The sequence below is a fragment of the Trachemys scripta genome, chromosome 9 (assembly GCF_013100865.1).
Source record: "Trachemys scripta elegans isolate TJP31775 chromosome 9, CAS_Tse_1.0, whole genome shotgun sequence".
Taxonomy (NCBI): Eukaryota; Metazoa; Chordata; order Testudines; family Emydidae; genus Trachemys; species Trachemys scripta.
Window position 1 is genome coordinate 76982289 of NC_048306.1, and position 19941 is coordinate 77002229.

Here is a 19941-nt window from a genome sequence, read left to right on the forward strand (position 1 = left end):
CAGTGTCAGTAATAAAACAGCCATTTCCCTGCATTTTGTTCAAGGCTACAGAAATAGGCTGCAGGGTACTCAGCATGAGTTCAACATTTCTCTTAAGCCCAATGTTGAGAACTTCGGCTGTGACCGTGCCATCTATTTTTTCATTATTTTGTTCACAAACTGTCATCAGATTAGGCCAGTTCTTGATATAGTACTCAAAACAGTCCACTACTGAGTTCCATCGCATGTCTTGTGGGAGAGTTAGCTTGGTTCCTCCCAATTTCTTCAGAGCAGCTGCTGCAAAGTGGTTGTTATGGAAGTATTTTGCAATTCTAACATTAGCCTTTATTTCTGGAACACTGAAGTCTTTGGCTAGGAGGTGCATCAAATGAGCACTGCAACCATATGTTATTAGCTTGGGACTCTCTTCTAAATAATTTCTTCTCATCTTGGATACATTTGCAGCATTGTCTGTGATCAAGCTGCATACCAGACATTTGAATATTTTTTCACAGTTTGTTATAGCTGTGTGCATTTCCTGATGTATCAATTGTTTCTGTAAGGAAGACATTCCCTTCTTCTGTTGTCACACAAGCACGTACAACAGGATCATTGTGGACACTGCTCCACCCATCAAGACTCAGGTTAACAATTTCACCCTCTAGATCTTTTGCACACTGCTCAATTTCTCTTTCATACACTTTATCCAGCAATTTGCCTGCGACATCTGCTCTGTTGGGTGGACTGTATCCCGGTCTTAATGATTGAACCATGTTATTGAACTGTGGGTTCTCAATCATACAGAAAGGAGAGTTTGTTGCATAAACAAACTGGGCAATTTTTTCATCAATTTCCTTTTTTTGTAATCTGCTGGTTCTTATCACAATTTATCTCTGGTTGTTTCTGGATGATGGAGATTTTTTTTTTCTTTTTGATACAGGTGATATACTGTGGCTATGTGAAATACATGATGTGACTGAAACACTGTCATTGGTAGATAACTCTGAAACTATAGAAAATGATGGTGATATTGAAGGTGGATAGTCCTCATCCTGTATGTTGAGGATGGATTCTCCTAAACAAAATAAGTCAATGTTTAATTATTATTACCATACTGCTCATTTAGTATTATTCATTGCATTCACTGACACTCAGTACTACTTTAAAGGTGAAATTGTAAAAGGAAGATCTGCCTATTTCAGCTATTTATTTTTTATCACAACTGTATCTAAAATGATAGTATCATAGAATAACAACTATATTTTTTGCTCAAACATGATAATTCAATAATAATCCAGAAAGAAGACAGGTAGTCCTTAAGAAAGAAGTATGAAATAAAAAAGTTTACCAACCTGAAGATCCTGCATGTTCAAACATGTTCCTTTCATATCACTTCTCATGATGTAGTTTTATTCGGGCAACCAGGCCTTGCATTTCTTTGTTGCACTGTTTGCATTTTGCATGCATGCCTGTTTTACCCACAGGTAGAGGAACTTCATTAAAATATTCCCAAACTGCGTCTCTTTTACAGCCTGCTGCCATTATAAGTTTTCCCTTCTAGTGAGAGAATAGCATGGTAGATCTCAAATCAATGTAGGCTACACTCAGAAAGACCACAAGACTTCTGGAATATGCTGCTCAAACAGTTTCACTTTTGTTTCTGCTGCCTGTCCCTCCCTTTTCACATTTATCTCCAGACTTCTTCTCCTGGTCCAGATCTATTCCACCCCCAACAATCTTCTATTCATTGAACTTTTTGAAACTTTGCACTTTTAGAGAGAGGTAAGGGAATGACTCTGTGTACACAAATTTGCAGAGGGACAATAGAGTTGAGGTCTGTTATTTCTCCCCTCTATATATTATTTATTTATTTAAAAACATTACTTAAAAACATTGTGCATTTTTGCACAAATTCACAGTCTGAGAACTGCAAAAATAAGCATCTCTGATGGTATCTTCTAGACTGAGTCCCATTTGGTAGATATTGGATAGAAAGATTAACCTAAATCAGTGGTTCTCAAAGCCGGTCCGCTGCTTGTTCAGGGAAAGCCCCTGCTGGGCCGGGCCAGTTTGTTTACCTGCTGTGTCTGCAGGTTCGGCCGATTGTGGCTCCCACTGGCCGTGGTTCGCCGCTCCAGGCCAATGGGGGCTGCGAGAAGGGCAGCCAGCAAGTCCGTCGGCCCGCGCCGCTTCCTGCAGCCCCCATTGTCTTGGAGTGGTGAACCTCAGTGGGAGCCGCGATCGGGTGAACCTGCGGACGCAGTAGGTAAACAAACTGGCCCGGCCCGGCAGGGGCTTTCCCGAACAAGCGGTGGACCGGCTTTGAGAACCACACTGACCTAAATAATGTATACAGAAGCCGCTGGAACCCCATAAAATTGGGTCTCTAATCCATGAACTACTGGAACTTATTTACAAAATTTTCTTAAACATTACATGAATATATTGTCTCATACTATAGAATTAGAATTTATAATCCCTATTCCGTGATGAGATAACTTTGAGCTATAATGTATCTATCTTAATTAAAAAGAAAAAGAAAAGGTTCAGAGAAGGGCAACTAAAATGATTAGGGGTTTGGAATGGGTCCCATATGAGGAGAGATTAAAGAGGCTAGGACTTTTCAGCTTGGAAAAGAGGAGACTAAGGGAGGATATGATAAGAGGAATATAAAATCATGAGTGAGGTGGAGAAAGTGAATAAGGAAAAGTTATTTACTTGTTCCCATAATATAAGAATTAGGGGCCACCAAATGAAATTAATGAGCAGCAGGTTTAAAACAAATAAAAGGAAATTCTTCTTCACACAGCGCACAGTCAACTTGTGGAACTCCTTGCCTGAGGAGGTTGTGAAGGCTAGGACTATAACAGGGCTTAAAAGAGAACTGGATAAAATCATGGAGGTTAAGTCCATTAATGGCTATTAGCCAGGATGGATAAGGAATGGTTTGTCAAAGGGTGGTGATGGACGGCAGGAGAGAGATCACTTGATCATTACCTGGTAGGTTCACTCCCTCTGGGGCACCTGGCATTGGCCACGGTCGGTAGACAGGATACTGGGCTGGATGGACCTTTGGTCTAAGCCAATACGGCCACTCTTATGTTCTTATCTTTAGATAATTTTTTTCCTCAAAATCCGATTTTTTAATGTATTTTTTCTTCTGCATATTAAAGTTTCAAAGCTACATTAAGTCAATGTTCAGTTGCCCACTTTTGAAAGAACAACCATAATGTTTTGTTTAGAGTTACGAACAACCTCCATTCCCAAGGTATTCGTAACTCTGAGGTTCTACTGTATATAATTGCTCAAATAACTGTTTTTGATTTACTGTATCCTCCTGGTTATCAAAAAGAAGTACCAGACAGTGCAGAATTGCAAATCCAGATATTTGAATTGTTACCAAATACCAGAATCAAAGCTTTCTTTAGAAAAATAACTAAAAACTCCAAATGCAAAACATGATTAAAATTGATTATTTAAATCAAGGTTTCCTGCTTGCTTTTTTAAATCATGATTAAAACTGATGATGTAAATCACTTTGATTTAAATCAGTCTACCCTATATTTAAACCTTTGTAAAAAATTCAAATTGAACTTTTTAACATTTTCAGAAAAGTTCAGCTAAATATTTTGTTTTCTGTGGTTTCCTTTGTACTTCTTGATTTAATCTTGAAGCAAGAGTACCGAAATAGCACAAATGTGACTGGATTTTGGCATCCAGGAACATATTCTATGATATTCAAGGAGCTGACAATATTTAACAGTCTGAATGAAGGAGATTTAAAAATATCATGAATAGGGAACTCATGAATGAAATGTCTCACTGAAACATTATCATCAGAGGAAAATACTTTTAAAACTTCCTTAATCAAAAATGAGGGTACATCACCCCAAATGAGCAACACGTTTGGAAGAGTGCCCCAAATGTTCAAATCTGGGTCCCTGAAGTTAGGCTTCTAAATCCATAATTAGGAACCTAAATACAAGTGGTTTGATTTTCAGAAATGTTGAGCATCCACAAATCCTACCGAAGTCAATAATCAAAAGCAGCTTTAAAAATCATCCCAAAGAGGATAGGCTGAACTGGACCCATCTTGTTTTTAACATAGAGGTATGGTCTTATGTAGGTGCTCTCGTCTTTAACACAAAGGTGCCACCCAACAAGATGACAGACAACATAAAATGCTCTGTCTCAGGCCTTGTCTACACTGGCAAGATTCTGCGCAGTAAAGCAGTTTTCTGTGCTGTAACTCCCGAGGTGTACACACTGCCAAGCCACTTAGTGCACAGAAACTGTGCAGTTGTAGCGCTGTAAAAAAACCACCATAACAAGAGACGTACCGCTTTCTGTTCCGGGGCTATAGCACTACGGTGCCAGTGTAGACACCGTGGTCGATTACAGTGCCGCAAATGGCCTCCAGGAGGTGTCGCACAATGCCTCTCTGGTCATCGGTTTGAACTCTATTGCCCTGCCCTCAGGTGACCAACTGTCATCTCCACCCCATAAATTCCTTTGGAAATTTGAAAGTCCCCTTCCTGTTTGCTCGGTGATGTGTACAGTGGTCTCAGCACATCTTTCCAGGTGGCCTTGCCTGCTCCACGCACCACGTGATCCCCCACTTGGAGTAATGACGAGCGGGTGGACCTCATCAGCATTTGGGGAGAGGCGGCTGTCCAGTGCTCCAGCTGTAGGAATTATGACACCTATGCACAGATTTCACGATGCATGACAGAAAGACGCCATGACCAGGACACACTGCCGGGTGAAAGCGAAGGAGCTGCAGAACGCCTACCACCAAGGCGTGGGAGGAAAACCACCACTCCAGCGCTGCGCCCAAGAGCTGCCGGTTTTACAAAGAGCTGGACATGATACTTGGTGGCAACCCCACCTCCACTGCGAAGACCACTGTGGATACTTCAGTGGCTCGCATGCCAGTTGAAAGTGGACCAAGCCAGGAGGAGGAAATCTTGGACAAAGATGTGGAGTGGGAGGGGAACCCAGAGGCAGAGGATGACTCGGAGGTCAGAGATGCATGCAGCCAGGAGCTCTTTTCTACCCCAGAGGAGGCTTGCCAGTCACAACTGTCAGATCTTGGTGAAGCACAAACAGGAGAGGAGGCACCTGGTAAGTGGCTTTGATTTTGGGAATTGCTGAAGTGAGTTGCTGGGGGCAGGAGGGTTGCAGGCTTGTCTCCCATCACATGCCTAGTCTGAGCAGCAGAACAGGCTGTTGATTGACTCCCTCTCCAGGAAACTCTTGTGGAGATACTGGGCAATCCACTGCTGCAGGTTCTTCAGCAGAACTGCTTTGTTTCTTGCCCCATTAACAGTAACTTTCCCACGCCGGTGTGCCGTCACGATGTGGGGACGACCATTGCTGCACACAGGCAAGCCGCATAGGGGCCAGGGCGGAAGATGCAGGCTTGGAGAAGACCGTGCTCACCCTCAGCAGCGAGATAGCTTCCATAATGATCACATCCTGTGGAAAGTGTGGGGACAGGAATGATTATCAGGCCCCACCCTACAGTGCTGGCTCTCTCCAAAAGCCATGTGCCCAGTATACAGCAGAGTCCAGGAAGAGTGATTTACCCTACCCCTGCGGCTACTCACCATTTTGGCTACTCACCATTTTGGGGGTCTTGTGGCTCATTTGTGCTTGCCTGGTTAGCGTTAGGTGTGTGAGTACTGGCTGTGTTTTAAATCATTGAATCAGTGTTCTCTGTGTTGCAAACAATCCTGCTTCTGTAAAATGTTACATTTAAACTTCACAGAGATGACCTTGGGAGCCCAGCCTCCCTCTTTGTTATTGGCAGCTGAATGGCTGCGCAGAATTAGAAAGTGGCCAAGAACTAAAGAGGACTTTCTGCGTGATGTTATGATGCACTCCGCTGCCGAGAAACAGAAATTGAAGGAGTGGCGGGACAGCAAGAAGAGGGACCAAAAGGAGAACGAGGTACGCCAGAATGAAGCCATGGAGTGGCTCTTAAAGGTTATGGAGAGCCAAGCAGATACGCTCCAAGCGATACTAGTTCTTCAAACCGAGCAGCTTCACGCCCATCCTTCTGCAGCCGCTGTCGCAAAACTCTTTCCCATGCACCCCCCCCCCAACACCGTCAACACACTCTTATCAACCTCCTGGCTCCAGTCTATATCCGTGTCATTCCACTCCTTCCCGCCCCCCCACAGTCCAGCACTGCAGACTCCCACTACCCACTGCACTCAAAACCCATCCCTCTGCAGTTTGGCCCTGTTGAAATACCATACCCACTGCATTGTACTCCAAAGGAGAAGACTGGATATGATCCCTGGACATACACAAACCTTTAGCCATCCTGGGACCCCTCCTCCTCCTGGGACCTTCCCTTTCCCCACCCCCTCACAGCTGATGTGGTTTTTTTTGTTTGACTCTCTCCTTCGGCTGTTGTCTTTTAATAAAATAATTGTGTTTGAAAGCAATCTTTATTCTATTACTTGAAAGCAAAAAGAGCACTGCAAAACAACATACAATTATGTTAAACCACATATTGCATCTTCTGCACCAATCACCTCCTAGCATTACAAGCACTGCACTCCCGAGCATATCAACAAATATTAGTGGCTTTCAGCTTCAAATTGCTGCCTCAAGGCATTCCTGATCCTTATGGCGTCGTGCTGTGCCCTTCTTATAGCCCTGGTCTCTGACTGTTCGAACTCTGCGGTCCAGCTCTGAGTGAAGTTTTCACCCTTCCCTTCACAAATATTATGAAGCGTACAGCACATGGCTATAAGCATAGGAATATTGTCATCGGCCAGGTCCAGCTTCCCATAGAGGCAGCACCAGCGGGATTTTAAATGGCCAAAAGCACACTCAATAGTCATTCTGCACTTGCTCAGCCTGTTGTTGAACCGCTCCTTGCTACTGTCAAGTTGCCCCATGTATGGCTTCATAAGCCACGGAATTAAGGGGTAGGCGGGGTCTCCCAGGATCACAATGGGCATTTCAGCTTCCCCTACTATAATCTTCTACTCATGCACCTTTCTGGACCAGCCTGCGTTAATGTCTGTGAAACGCCCATGGTGATCCACAAGCATCTGGAGAACAATTAAGAAATATTCCTTGCGATTAATGTACTCAGTGGCTAGGTGGTCTGGTGCCAGAACTGGAATATGCATGCCATCTATCACCCTTCCGCAGTTAGGGAAGCCCATTTCTGCAAAGCCATCTACAATGTCATGCACGTTGCCCCGAGTCATGGTCTTTCGGAGCAGGATACGATTAATGGCCCTGCACACTTCCATCAACACAAGTCCAATGGTAGACTTTCCCACTCCGAACTGCTTAGCGACCCATCGGTAGCAGTCTGGAGTAGCTAGCTTCCACAGTGCAATCGCCACACGCTTCTCCAAATGCAGCTCTGTTCTCATTCTCGTGTCCTTGCACCACAGGGCTGGGGCAAGCTCATCATACAGTCCCATGAATGTGGCCTTCCTCATCCAAAAGTTCTGCAGCCACTGCTCGTCATCCCAGACGTGCATCACGATGTGATTCCACCACTCAGTGCTTGTTTCCCAAGCCCAAAAGCAGCGTTTCACTGTGGTCAGCACTTCCGTGAATGCCACAAGCAATCTCGTGTCGTAGCTACTATGCGTGGCAAGATCAATGTCAGACTCCTCTTGCCTTTGTAGTTTAAGGAATAACTCCGCTGCCACTCATGACTTGTTGGTCAGAGCGAACAGCATACTGGTCAACAGCTCGGGATCCATTCCTGCAGCCCGAAGAGGCGGGGGGCACAGTACACAAACTGTGGCGCCAAATGCGGATGGAAGCCCGGGGATTTCTGGGATGCGAAACAATGCATCACGGGTCATTGGGACAAGACCCAGGATGCCCTGCGACCCTCTACACCTTCCCACAAGTCTTAGCGGCAGAAGAGAAAGAGATGCGCTGTGGGATAGCTGCCCAGAGTGCACCGCTTCGAATACTGCTGCAAGTGCCACAAGTGTGAACACGCTATTGCGCAGGCAGCTGACAGTATGAAAACATAACAGCGGTTTCCCTTCAGCGCTCTCTGAGCAGCGCTGTAACTGCCGGCATTGTAACTCTGCCAGTGTAGACATGCCCTCATTCTGAGCACCACTTAGCGTCTCAGAAGGACTGCAGATTTCTAGCATTCAACTGCGGCCGAGCTGCTAGAATCAGTATGAAGCAATGCATGTTGTGACTTGTAGTTTCTGCAGGCTGCATTTCTGTATTAAGGATCCAGCCCCAGAAATTTACTTAATTAATTAATCTCACGAAAGACCCCCAACTGTCAAAACTTATACACAATTTTGAAACCATAAAAACAGACTAACACGGCTACCCCTCTGATACCTGATTTTTAAAGGTGCTGAGAACATGGAGCTTCCATGGACTTTTACAGAATTTGTGGGTACTCTGAAATCAGCACTTCAGAAAATAATTCTGCTTATCTTCAGGTGCCTAAATATGGTCCCTGTGAAGGGGGGCATATCCCTGTATTGATCATGAAGGAGTAGATGGGGTGGCACATCTGCTTATTGAACTGCGGGTTGCTATGGGGGCAAAGGGAGTATCCCCATACTGAACATGGGGTCTATAATGTGGAAGGAGCACACACTCCAATATTCAACACAAGGACCTGCGAGGAGTAGTGGATGTCTCCCTAGCTTGTACACAGGGCCCTGGGCCCTCTGGGAGGCAGACCATATCCCTCAACTTTACATGGGGTAATGGGGGGACACAGTCCCATATTGAACAGGAGGTCTGGCAGGGGAATGGGGGTATCCCCGTACTGAACATGGGGCCCTGCAGAGAAAGGGAGCACCCCCATATTAAACACGGGGTCCTAGCCCCATAATGAAATGGGGACCCTGTGGGCAGGAGGGGAGCGGGGCGTCTCCGCCTACTGCCCGGTGGTGGGAAGTGGCGTATCTCCGTACTCAACCCGGCGTTGCGGTGGGGGGCGTATCCCCGTACCGCTCCAGAGGCCCCATATGGGGAGAGGGAAGGTGGCGGCGTATCTCCGTACTGCCCCCGGGGCTCCGTGTGGCGAGGGGGCGTATCCCCCGTACCGCTCCCCTCCCGAGGCCCCGTGGGGGGAGAGAAAATGGGGCGTGTCGCCGTACTGCCCCCGGGGCCTCGCGGGGGAAGGGGGCGTATCCCCCGTACTTCTGCCCAGGTCCCGGAGGGGGAGAGGGAGTATCCGCTGTACAGCCCCCGAGGCCCGTGGGGGGAAGGGCCATAGCTCCCTACTGAACACTGGGCCCCGTGGGGGGAGGGGGCGTAGCCCGTACTGAATCCGTGTCCCGCGGGGGGCGGAGGGAGCAGATCCCGGTACTGAACCCGGGGCTCCATCGGGGGGAGGGCGGGAGCAAATCCCCAGGACTGAACCCGGGGTTCCGGGGGGGGGTGGAGGGAGCAGATCCCCGTACTAAACCCGGGCCCACTTGGGGAAGGGACGTAGCCCCCCCGAACACACAACCCTGAACATGCAGGCGGGCGCTCACCCCTTTCACCTCAGGGCGGTACCACACCGGGGCGGGCGGGGGACGCCAGCCGATGGAACATTCCAAACGGTTAATACGACGCTCTGAGGAGGAGTTTTCACCCCTACGTGGTAGCCCAGCCCTGGCTCCACCCAGCTCTGCCTGGGAACGAATGTCCGTCAGTGCGTGGGCAGGGGGCGGGTCTAAGGTGTTGATGTCAGCACGGTGCTGGATTGGGAGAGGGGAGTGAGTGTCGTCGCTCTTCCCACAATGCATTGCGTACAATTTGAGCCCCATCTTGAGAGAGGGGAGTGAGCAGTTTGAATTTGAGCTCCCTCGGTGTCTGAGTGCGGAGCGCACCGAGTGGGGGCTGGGCCCGACGCTGCTCGATACCCCGCCCCGCCTGCGGGCCGGGGGTTGCTCCCTTGCCGCTCCCGTCGCTTTGCGGAGCCTCGGAGGGGGTGTCTCGGCTGTCGCCTCTGGGACTATCTGGGGTCGCTGCGAGCGGGCTCGTTCCCACCAAGATGCGCCTGGTGCTGATCTCCAGGTAGAGACTACAAGAGACGGGGCGGGCGGGGGAGCCAGGGGGCCTGGCCTCACCCGGCCGCCACTGCCGTGGTTCCTCTTCGCTCAGGGACTGACTGGCTCTCACACGAGCGGCCTGCTCGCCCGCCCAGGAGCCCCGGGCTGCCGGACGCCGCCACCCCGGCCGCGCTGCAAGGAGCAGGAAGCCTGCTGAAGAGCTTCGCCTGGTACTACCACTGCGGCCGCACTGCGAGGCCGAGGAGGCCGCTTGGCTTCAAGAGGAGGCCCGGAGCCCGGTAACCACAATCCTCTGTCCGGCGAGAGGGAGGAGGCTTGCTGAGGGGCCCGGAGCTCTGCTGAAGGGGGAGGAAGAGGAGGAGCCGAGCCGACCACCAGCCCGGTGTGGTGCCCGATGAGCTTGGGGCTCCGTGGCTGATCCAGACGCTTGAGGAGGAAGCCAGAGGATGTATAATAGCGTCCGGGTCTCGGCTAATTGATCGTGACAACCTTCGCCTCTCCCTCGGACGGGCTCGGACTCTGCCTTCTCGCCGGGGTGCAGACAGCTTCACCCTTGCTGGCAGAACTCCCTCCCCAAGGAGGCACCATGTCCAAGATGCCGGCCAAGAAGAAGAGCTGCTTCCAGATCACCAGCGTGACCACGGCCCAGGTGGCCAGCAGCATCACCGAGGACACGGAGAGCCTGGACGACCCAGACGAGTCCCGCACCGAGGATGTCTCCTCCGAGATCTTCGATGTGTCACGGGCCACGGACTACGGCCCGGAGGATGTCTGCGAAAGGAGTTCTTCCGAGGAGACTCTCAACAACGTGGGTGACGCCGAAACTCCCGGTGCTGTCTCCCCTAACCTTCTCCTGGATGGGCAGCTTGCGGCTGCGGCAGCGGGGGCCGCGGCTGCGCCTCCGCCGGCTGCAGCTAACGGGGGGGCCATGCCCAAAAGCACCGCGGTGCCCCAAGTAACTGCTGTCCAAATCCCCTCCGCGGCGGCAGGAGGCAGCAGTGCGCAGGCTTCCGCTCCAGGGACCATGTCTCAGACGACTGCGGCCGCATGCAGTTCACGCTTCAGGGTGATCAAGCTGGACCACGGTACGGGGGAGCCCTATAGGCGGGGACGATGGACGTGTATGGAATTTTACGACCGGGACTCGGACAGTAGTGGCGTCCTGGCCAGGACTGGGGATTGCATTAGACATAGCAGCACCTTTGAGCAGGCTGCTCAGGAAAGAGATAGTGGCTTGGGTGCCACGGGGGGCTCCATGGTAATGTCGGCGGTGCCAGCATCGGCACAGGGCCCAGAGTCCCTAGCTGACAGCTCCCTTACTGCTGTGTCACAGCTGCTCCAGACGGAGAAAATGAACCAGCCCTCTTTACAGCAACCTAATTTTGTCATTGGGCAGCTGCAGCAGCCCATAGGCGGGGCCATTCCTCAAAGTACTGCTCAGCCGATGTATTCTGGGGCTACAGTAACGAGTCAGCAGACTGTGGTGCTGCCGCAGCAAACCCAGTCACAGGTAAATGCACAAAGTGTTGTACAGGGGGGACCTAACGGGAAGGGTATGCCACCTCCGAATGTAACAGTAGCCCAACCGAGCATGCCCATGTCACAGCAGCAGGTACAGCAAGCAAATGTACCAGTGACTCAACCTCAGCAATTTGCTTATCCTCAGCCCCAAGTTCCACCAGTGCATCTACTGCCAACACAAGCTTCTGGCCAGACAGAATACATGCAACACATGACAGTTATGCAGAGTCAAGGAACTATTCAACAAGCTACTACAAGCTCTGTTCCAAGTACTGGGGCTTCCAGCCTTCCTGTGGGCCAGGTGGCTGGCCAGAATCCTTCACCTGTTGGAGCACCAATGATGGGAGTTTCACCACAGCCTAGTGAAGCAGTGGGACAGGGATCAGGATTGATGCAGAGTGGCCAGACTCCATCTAGTCAGACTGTCATACCGCAGCCGGGAGGTGTGGTGCAGCAAAGCATTGGACATACAGGGGTTGTACAACAGAAATCCATTACTCAGCATCAAATGGGTGGAAGTAGTCAAGTGTCTGGAATGCCTGGTGCTCCTCATGCTATAGTCTCTGGAGTTCAGAACGTGCCTGCAGTTGTGCCCGGTACAAGTGTGCCTAGTGTGTCTACCACTTCTGTTACTATGCCAAATGTCCCTGTTACTTTAGTTCAGTCACAGCTGACCAGCCATACACCTGTCAGTAGGAGTACCGGTGTTGTCCAACAACATGTTGGACTTTCACTAATGCAAGGCACAACTAATGTACTTACAAATCTGCCACAATCCAACCTTGGACAGTTTCAGAGTCAGACTCAACCTTTAGTAGGCCAGATTGATGATACTAGAAGAAAATCAGAACCCCTACCTCAGCCACCACTTTCTCTCATTGCTGAAAGTAAGCCTCTTGTGAAGCCTCCCATTCCAGACACTCTCACAAATCCTCTTCACTTACCTGCAACTACTCCTATGAACAGTCTTGCCAGCTCTGTATTTGGCATATCTATTCCTGTTGATGGTGATGAAGACAGGTATGAACCATTTTATTATAACTGTTTAAAAATTCATGTAACTACTTGCTCTCTTACATATAGTTGGCAGGTAACAAATATATATAATATGAGAAAATAGTCTTCTCTTCGGGTCCCGCCCCCCCTTTCCCCCCCCCCCCCCCCCCCGGCCCATCTCTCTGAATGCATTTCAAAACTCAACTGCTAATAGGTGAGGGAAAATGGCTTAATAGAGAGAAACAAAACCACAGTGCTCCAGAGAGCAACCAATGTGTTTTGTCTTGGTTAATTTGAAGAGAATTAGCATTAACCAAATTCCTTGATTGCAAAGATCATAAAAAATCAAGTTCAATAGCAGTATAAATTAGAAATGTGTATTAACGTAATTCAAGCTTTTTGAATTTATTTTATATAGTGGTCCAGTGAGTTGAACAAAAGTGACCCTCCCTCTACTTTTAGCATAGCCATTCTTAGGGAATTCTTATCCTCTCAGTACACCTGTAACTTCATTATTAATGGAGAATTATTTTGTTAGGTAATATTGACTGGAACTGTCAGATTTTATCAACTTTAGTAAAGGGTACAGTGAGAGCATACTATCAATCGATTTGTATGAGTTGCAAAGTGGGTTTTGTTTTGTTTTTTTTCCTCTAATGTAGATGGACTTTTAAGATTCCTTAAAGTACATCTTTTTTTTTTTCTTTTTTTCTTTTAAGTATATCTTGTAGCTTTTGCTGGATGGGTAAAGTTCTGTGGCCTAAGCTAATCAAATATGCCTGAATTTGAAGGAGACTTCCAGGGAAAGGAGTGTGCTAAGGGTTGAAAATGATCTTGGTGGGGTAACCTTGTGTTGTAAAGGGAGCTAAATACATTGTTACAGTTGAGATTATTATGAACAAGAAGACAGAAATGTGTATGATGAAATGTTCCTATCGTTCTTTAGGGAACCAGAATAACCTTTTCAAAATGAAAAATATTCTCATTCAAAGACATGTCATGTAACAGTTCACACATCTAGAAAGAAGTACCAAGCTTTGAAATGTAAAAATCTGGCTTGTGCAGAGTAGTACTAGTAAAAACTTGCTCTCATGTGGGGGAAGGTAGAGCATAATTTCAGTAGCTCTCCTACAAGGTGTAACTTTAAAACCCAGAAGAGCTTAATCCAAAACACTGACTTCCAGGTTTGTTTGTTTTTAAAGGGGAGGAGATTCACTGAAATATTCTGGTGCAAAATAGTTATTAAATCTGAACACTCCTTATCATATGCACAGTCTGAGATACTGTGTAAATCACAGTATAACGGGCTTGGGGGTTTGGTGACCAGTAGAACAAATTCGTATAGCCATTATCAAAACTATAAACTGCTGACTGTTTATGAACACTAACATTTATCAGATCTTTGGGAGTCTGTTACCTTAAAAGATGAACTTTATTATAGGTCACTTCAGTGACTTTCATAAAGCTCAAAATAGTTTCCAGACTTCCAAAAGACATCACATTTGTTGTGGATATTCCCTTAGCACTCTTGCTATAGTGAAATCTTAGAGGATGCCTTTTCTGCTTCATCAGCCTCCTTGCCATCATGTCCTAACTTTGGGAATGTCAGTAGGAATGCTTGACTGTCTTCATTGCAATAAGCAACAGAGGGTCCTGTGGCACCTTTAAGACTAACAAAAGTATTGGGAGCATAAGTTTTTGTGGGTAAGAACCTCACTTCTTCATTGCAATAGTACCATCTTGTTATCAGTACCTTTTTGAAAAGGTTTTGTTTTTAAGGGAGAAATACTTTGTGTTCAGAAACTTTTTTAATTATTCCCATCTAGAAGTAAATCTGCAAATAAGAACTAGGAAGTGAGTTCTATTCTAAACATCCTCTTTTCCTGTGTTATTAGTTTCTATGCTGAGTACCCCCAATTTGTGTGTTTCTCTTAAGGTACCTATACTTCTCAGTCATGTATTTCTGCTTGGTGTGACATGAAAGTATATTCTGTGTCCATGACATTGCGCTAACCTATGGATATGAGGCTAGCTTTTAGTGAGGGTAAAGTACTGGATGTACTTCATTGCATGGGTGTTTAAAGCTCTCAGCCTTTTTGAACCTTATAAACAAAGACCCCATTCCTTCAAGCTGTTATGCACAGGTGGAGATTTCAGTGGGGCTCTGTGCAGGAGTCAGTCCATATAGGACAGTTTGCATGATTGAGGCCTAAGAAATTAAATAACTTTCAAAATCTTGTGCAGTTCACTGCAGAAAGCACCTAAAGATACAGTCAACTTAGATCACATTTGTGTCTGTGCAAATAACATAAGACTGCCATAACTGAAAATGACTTGTTTGCTCTTTGTTTCACAGCACTCTTTGTACAGATAATGTTATTGTTTCTCCTGTGCAGATGCTTTCCCTGTTTGTGTGGGTCTTTCATGCAGCAATACAGAAGAGAAACTTTTTTTAAACTAGGAAAATATTAATGGGAGGAGGGAAGGAAGAAGTTGCTGAGGAAGTGGGGGGTGGAAGTTGTGTATAATACCTGGAATTACTTCCATTTTTGTAATTGACAAGATTTGAAGTTGACAGGGTGCCTAACTGAATACAGTTCACTCTTGTCCCAAGTAGGCCAGTTCCGTGCTTCAGTGGGCTTCCATGAATGTACATACACAAGCATTGTGTATGTTGGGGGAATATTAACAGGAGAAGACTGAATTCAGGGGACCTAAAAGAGGTAAACTATATCTCGAATGCCTTTATCCTTGCCATTGGAGCATTCCTTGTGATTCTTAACCCTATTTGCAGGTCGCCTAGAACAGTCAGCAAGCTAGACACAGATGGACCCCCTTTTTTTTTTTCCTAGCAGTCTTTTTGTAACAACGCAGATTTTTTTTAAATGTAAAGTTTAAATGTTGGAGGGCCAAAATCTGCTTTCAGTTACCTCAGTATAGCACAATGAACTACAGTGGAGACTGCATAGCAGAGAGAATTAGGCTTGGGGTGATATATAGTCTAACATTGGTGTCAGTTGTTCAGTGGAGGGGGCCAAATTTCCATTTAAATCATGGTACATGGGCTAAACCATAAATTTAGGACAGCCAGCTTCCATCACACTACAGAAAAAGTCCAGGGGAAAATATGAATGGCCCTTGTGTAGTAAATGATTAGCTATTTGTTCAGTACCGTATTGTTGCATTCATTATCACTTGGTAGGAAAACCATGTTCACTTTCAGGACCGCTACTATTTTTCTTCTTCCTTTCTCTGTTTCTTTCCAGTTTTACTGTTTTCCTCCATGTTCTTGGTTCAGTTTTTTCCTTTTCAACAACTTAAATTCCAACCTCCTGTGGGCTCACTTGCACCCATTTTACTGCTAAAATGATCAGCAGTGAAATAGTTTGACAGTGAAATGTCATCACTGGGCTTAGAGTTGACAGTGTGATTGAAATTAATAGAGGTTTTAGAGTTTACACTTTGAATCTTTGTTTTAGGCTGCCTGCAGACTCAGGAAGCTAACACTGTTAGTTTACATTTGGCACATATTTGAAGGATTTTTCTTTGCAACCATAAGGGCTAGAAGTGTCTAAAAATGAACATTTAATTTTCATATCTGATCATTATGGTTCATGTAAATACATCAAATGGTTGGATGTTTGATACCTCTGATTAAATTATAGCACTTGTAGTTTGACAAAAGAATGAACTCATTATATAGGTAACTTTTAAAAAGAATCTCAAATGGTGGTCTTTCAACGGTTCATACGTAGCTCTGCATATGCAAGGTTTCTATTTATTTTGTAAGCTGTTACATATTTAAATGTAGTGAGTAATAAAATGGGAAGGCTAGGATTCGTACAAACTTCAGTTTGCATAAGATGTATGCAGAGTTAGGTAGCATCTGTGCAGACAGTGTGAAACTTTTGTTTTAAGGTGTATTGTGTATATAGTCCATCAGTAACCAGATCTAAAATGTTTCTTGTAAGGTGGCAAGCAGACTGTAGTTTGGATCTGATTTTTGGTAACCCTTACTTAAGTTGTTCCTTTCTTTTACAAGATTTTTGAATAAAACTATTGTATCTAGTCCTATTGTTGACCCAGTGAATAATGAGGAAATGATTAGTCAGTAAATCTCAAATGTCAGGAGTGAGGGATAGAGAAATGTTGGTATGCAACAAAGATTTAAAAAAAAAAAATCTTACTGATTTTAGCAGATGCTTTTACAAAGAGGGGAAAATGCTTTAGGCTGCAGATACTTTTCATAACTTGCATAACAAACAGTTTTGGTTCCCTTCTCCAAATTAAGTCAGTGGACTGAATAAAATGCAACAATATTTGAGGATGGAGGAAATACTACATTTAGTCAGTAGGATAGATCTAAGTGTTGAAATTACCACATATATTGGGGAAATGAAGAAAAATGGTAAGTGTCAAACTAAGAAAAAATTCTAGCTTGTCTTTCATGCTTAATTTTTAAAAATAGTACAACTTAAAGTTCTTGGTGAAATGGAGTTGCAGATCTTAATAAAATCTAATTAAATTGGAGTATTTCACTAGACTTCTGAAATATACGGTCTTGTTTTTGTAGAGGTGTGAAAAGGTGGATACTCATATAGTGAAACTGTCTGTTGGGTCCAAACATACATGCTAGCTTAAGACTGTGTTTTGGCACTTGAAAAAATATGTTGCCACTGTTAAAAGAATACATTACTGAGAGAGCTTGTTCAAACCACCTACATGTTTGGCAGACTTCTGGGGCAAAATATTACCAGGCATGTTGGAAAAGGAGCAGAGTACAGATCATTTTCCAGAGATAGCTGACCAATGTGAACTGCACAGGCTATATTCCAGGAACTCTAATGAATGGCTGCAATTGTGAACTGTCAGCTACAGCAGCTAGACTGTTGAAAACCTGATTGTAAGGACCTCTTCATGGAGTATATCTCTCTATTTAGTTAAATGGCTTATTTGTATAGCGTGCTAATTGTTGCTAATAAAGTATTATAATTAGTAAAACTGAGCTCTTGAGGCCTCATTCATAATTCAAGAACAAAACCTTGCATGGGCATTAACATTACTTTGATAAGGGTCTCTTTATGTATTACTCAAGGTGCATATTATATGCTCTATTCCAAAAGAAAAATAAAGGCTTATGCAAATAGATACAAATGACAGTGTTTGAATTGTGCTGTTGTTGAATACTGTCCCTCTTTTCACTTTGTTCTTAAGTCTACTAAGACTTGTCCACAGCTGCAGAGCTTAATGTTTTCAGTCTCTCAAATCAGAGGATCTCACTTAAGTAGAGCTGAAGGAATATCTGTAGGTGTACGCAAAACCCAAACATGGGCAAATCCTGTTTCAAGCCATGAATGTCTTCAAGTAGATCAGTGTTCCTTCTTCTGTCTCCATGATGAAAACATATTTTGAAAAGCACAGTTAAAATAAAACTCAGTGAACAAAAATCAGCCATACCAAATGACATACAGATGCTAACACAGCTTTATTTTAAATTGTATGAGGTCAGCAGCAATGAATAAATTGATTTAAAAAAAAATTATACAACCAGTTAAAAGTAACTTTCATTAACATTTCCTTCAAAGATGAAATGCAGTAATAATTTACAAATACTTTTAAAAGGAAATTGTGGACCTGAATACTTTCTAAAATTAGCTAATGTTAAGTCTCAGTTTTCCAGGGCATAGTGTTTGAAGTGTCCTGAGAACTCTTTATAATTCATATACACTTTGTAATGAGTCTTTGCTCCTTTATTTTATGAGGGTATCTTGAGCAGTGGGGAAAATGGACAAAGGTGCTGTCAAATGAATAAACAAATCCTATTTTAAACTTCTCTCTGAAGTGTTTTAGCTATAACAGGCAAAAAAATAAAAATTTTGTTATTGATGGTGTCTCTAAAAGATGCTCTTTTTTTTTTTTTTTTTTTTTTTTTTTTTTTTTTTCTGGCTTTCCCTTCTGGATTCTTCTGATCAAATGCGGTAGATTTATCAAGCCTCTTTCATCCCAATAGGTTCTACAGTACTCCATAGATAGCTACATTAGCTATTTCTTTCCTTATTCTCTCTAATGTGGCAACTGTTCCACATAATCTGTTTGCAGAAGTAATGCTAAAATGTTTTTAGGAGAGGAAGTGAAGATATATAATTAAAAAAATGACTGACTGGAGAATGTAGGCAGCCAGAATCCAACTACCAGAATTGGAGTTTAGCCCAGATGCTGAGTTTCATTTTTATGAAAAGTACTGTAGAATCTTTTGTGACCACAGGTGCCATTGTAGTGAAGAGAAACAATTTGATGTTCCCTACTAAATGTGATGGGTTTTTTCAATCTTTCATTTATGTTCTGAATATCTGTAAACTTTCAGTTGATGCCAATTTCCAATCTTGGCATTCACGAAACTGAATAACTATATTTTTTGCTATTTGTCAGCATATCAGAATTGTCTATGCTTAATGTATACATCAGCAAGCATTAGCTATAAGAAATTTTATGGATCTCTTCCAAATTAATAGAAAACTGATCTTTAAAAGGGAGTGTGTGTGTGCACACTTACTTTGCAGTAAGCATCGTGCAAGCGCTATAAAGTGTGACCAGTTTGTAGTTGTGTTGGATAAATCGTGATGACAAACTACTGCAGTTGGCACCCTAGCTGACAGTTATGAAGAGAGGTAACTTCTTTCAGTTATTAAGAGTGAACTGTTCTTATCCCCAGAGATGGTTCTCCCAAGTTTAGCGTGATAACTGTTGAGGTGCAGTGTAAGGCTGCATTTTTCACTCCCTGTTCTATAAAAGTTCTTTGGCGTAAGAAGAGAACTTCCACTTCCATCAAATCTGTATGCTTCATGAGCTCAGAAATAGGATAGTTTGTTGAAGGAATGGTACGCTTTGCTATGTATATCAACTATGCCAACCTAACAGTAGGCCAATAAGCCTGGCTGTTCGCTCATCTTTCTATCGCTGTATGAAAGACAGTGTTGCGAACAGCCACCAACAGTCTAATTGTTGTTTGTCAAGGGAATTCCATATTTTCCCTTAATAGATATTGGGAAGGAATTCACCACTCAAGTCTCTGATGTTACTGTGAACTAATTGCATCAATTCTGTCATTACTCCTTGATGTGAGAACACTTTCATATTGCAAGTATAACTGAGGAGGAGATGAGATGTTAAACTGATAAATGATGGAGGATTGTACCTCCTACTGTATATTGTGGCACCAAACTATCAGAGAGAAGCTCACATTCTTCACAGTAATGGTTGTGAATTGAAGCACAGATGCAGTCCAGCAGAAACACAAGTCCTGTCTCCCCAGCCTCAGGAAGAAATGAGGGGAGGAGGGTGGAATGGAAAAACAGTAGTCCACAATCTGATCTTTATCTGCATAAGGTACTGTGTGTTAAGTTCTGGTTGCCTCTTA

General features: G+C 44.7%; 1 protein-coding gene and 1 long non-coding RNA gene across 3 annotated transcripts in view; one reads left to right on the top strand and one right to left on the bottom strand.

The window, feature by feature from the left end:
- Nucleotides 1–994: 994 nt before the first annotated feature.
- Nucleotides 995–9677, bottom strand: LOC117882780. The gene is made up of 3 exons (XR_004647102.1): nucleotides 9486–9677; nucleotides 1332–1448; nucleotides 995–1054 (listed from the first exon to the last, which is right to left on the bottom strand). It is a non-coding gene; the product is annotated as an uncharacterized LOC117882780 (long non-coding RNA).
- An 892-nt stretch (nucleotides 9678–10569) lies between these two features.
- TSC22D2 (TSC22 domain family member 2) overlaps nucleotides 10570–19941 on the top strand; it is a 39943-nt gene continuing 30571 nt past the window's right edge. For both annotated transcript variants that reach the window (XM_034781560.1, XM_034781559.1), the window contains exon 1: nucleotides 10570–12548. In XM_034781560.1, coding sequence (XP_034637451.1) covers nucleotides 10594–12548 — 1955 coding nt within the window. In that variant the 5' untranslated portion in view covers nucleotides 10570–10593. The remainder of the gene's footprint in view (nucleotides 12549–19941) is intronic.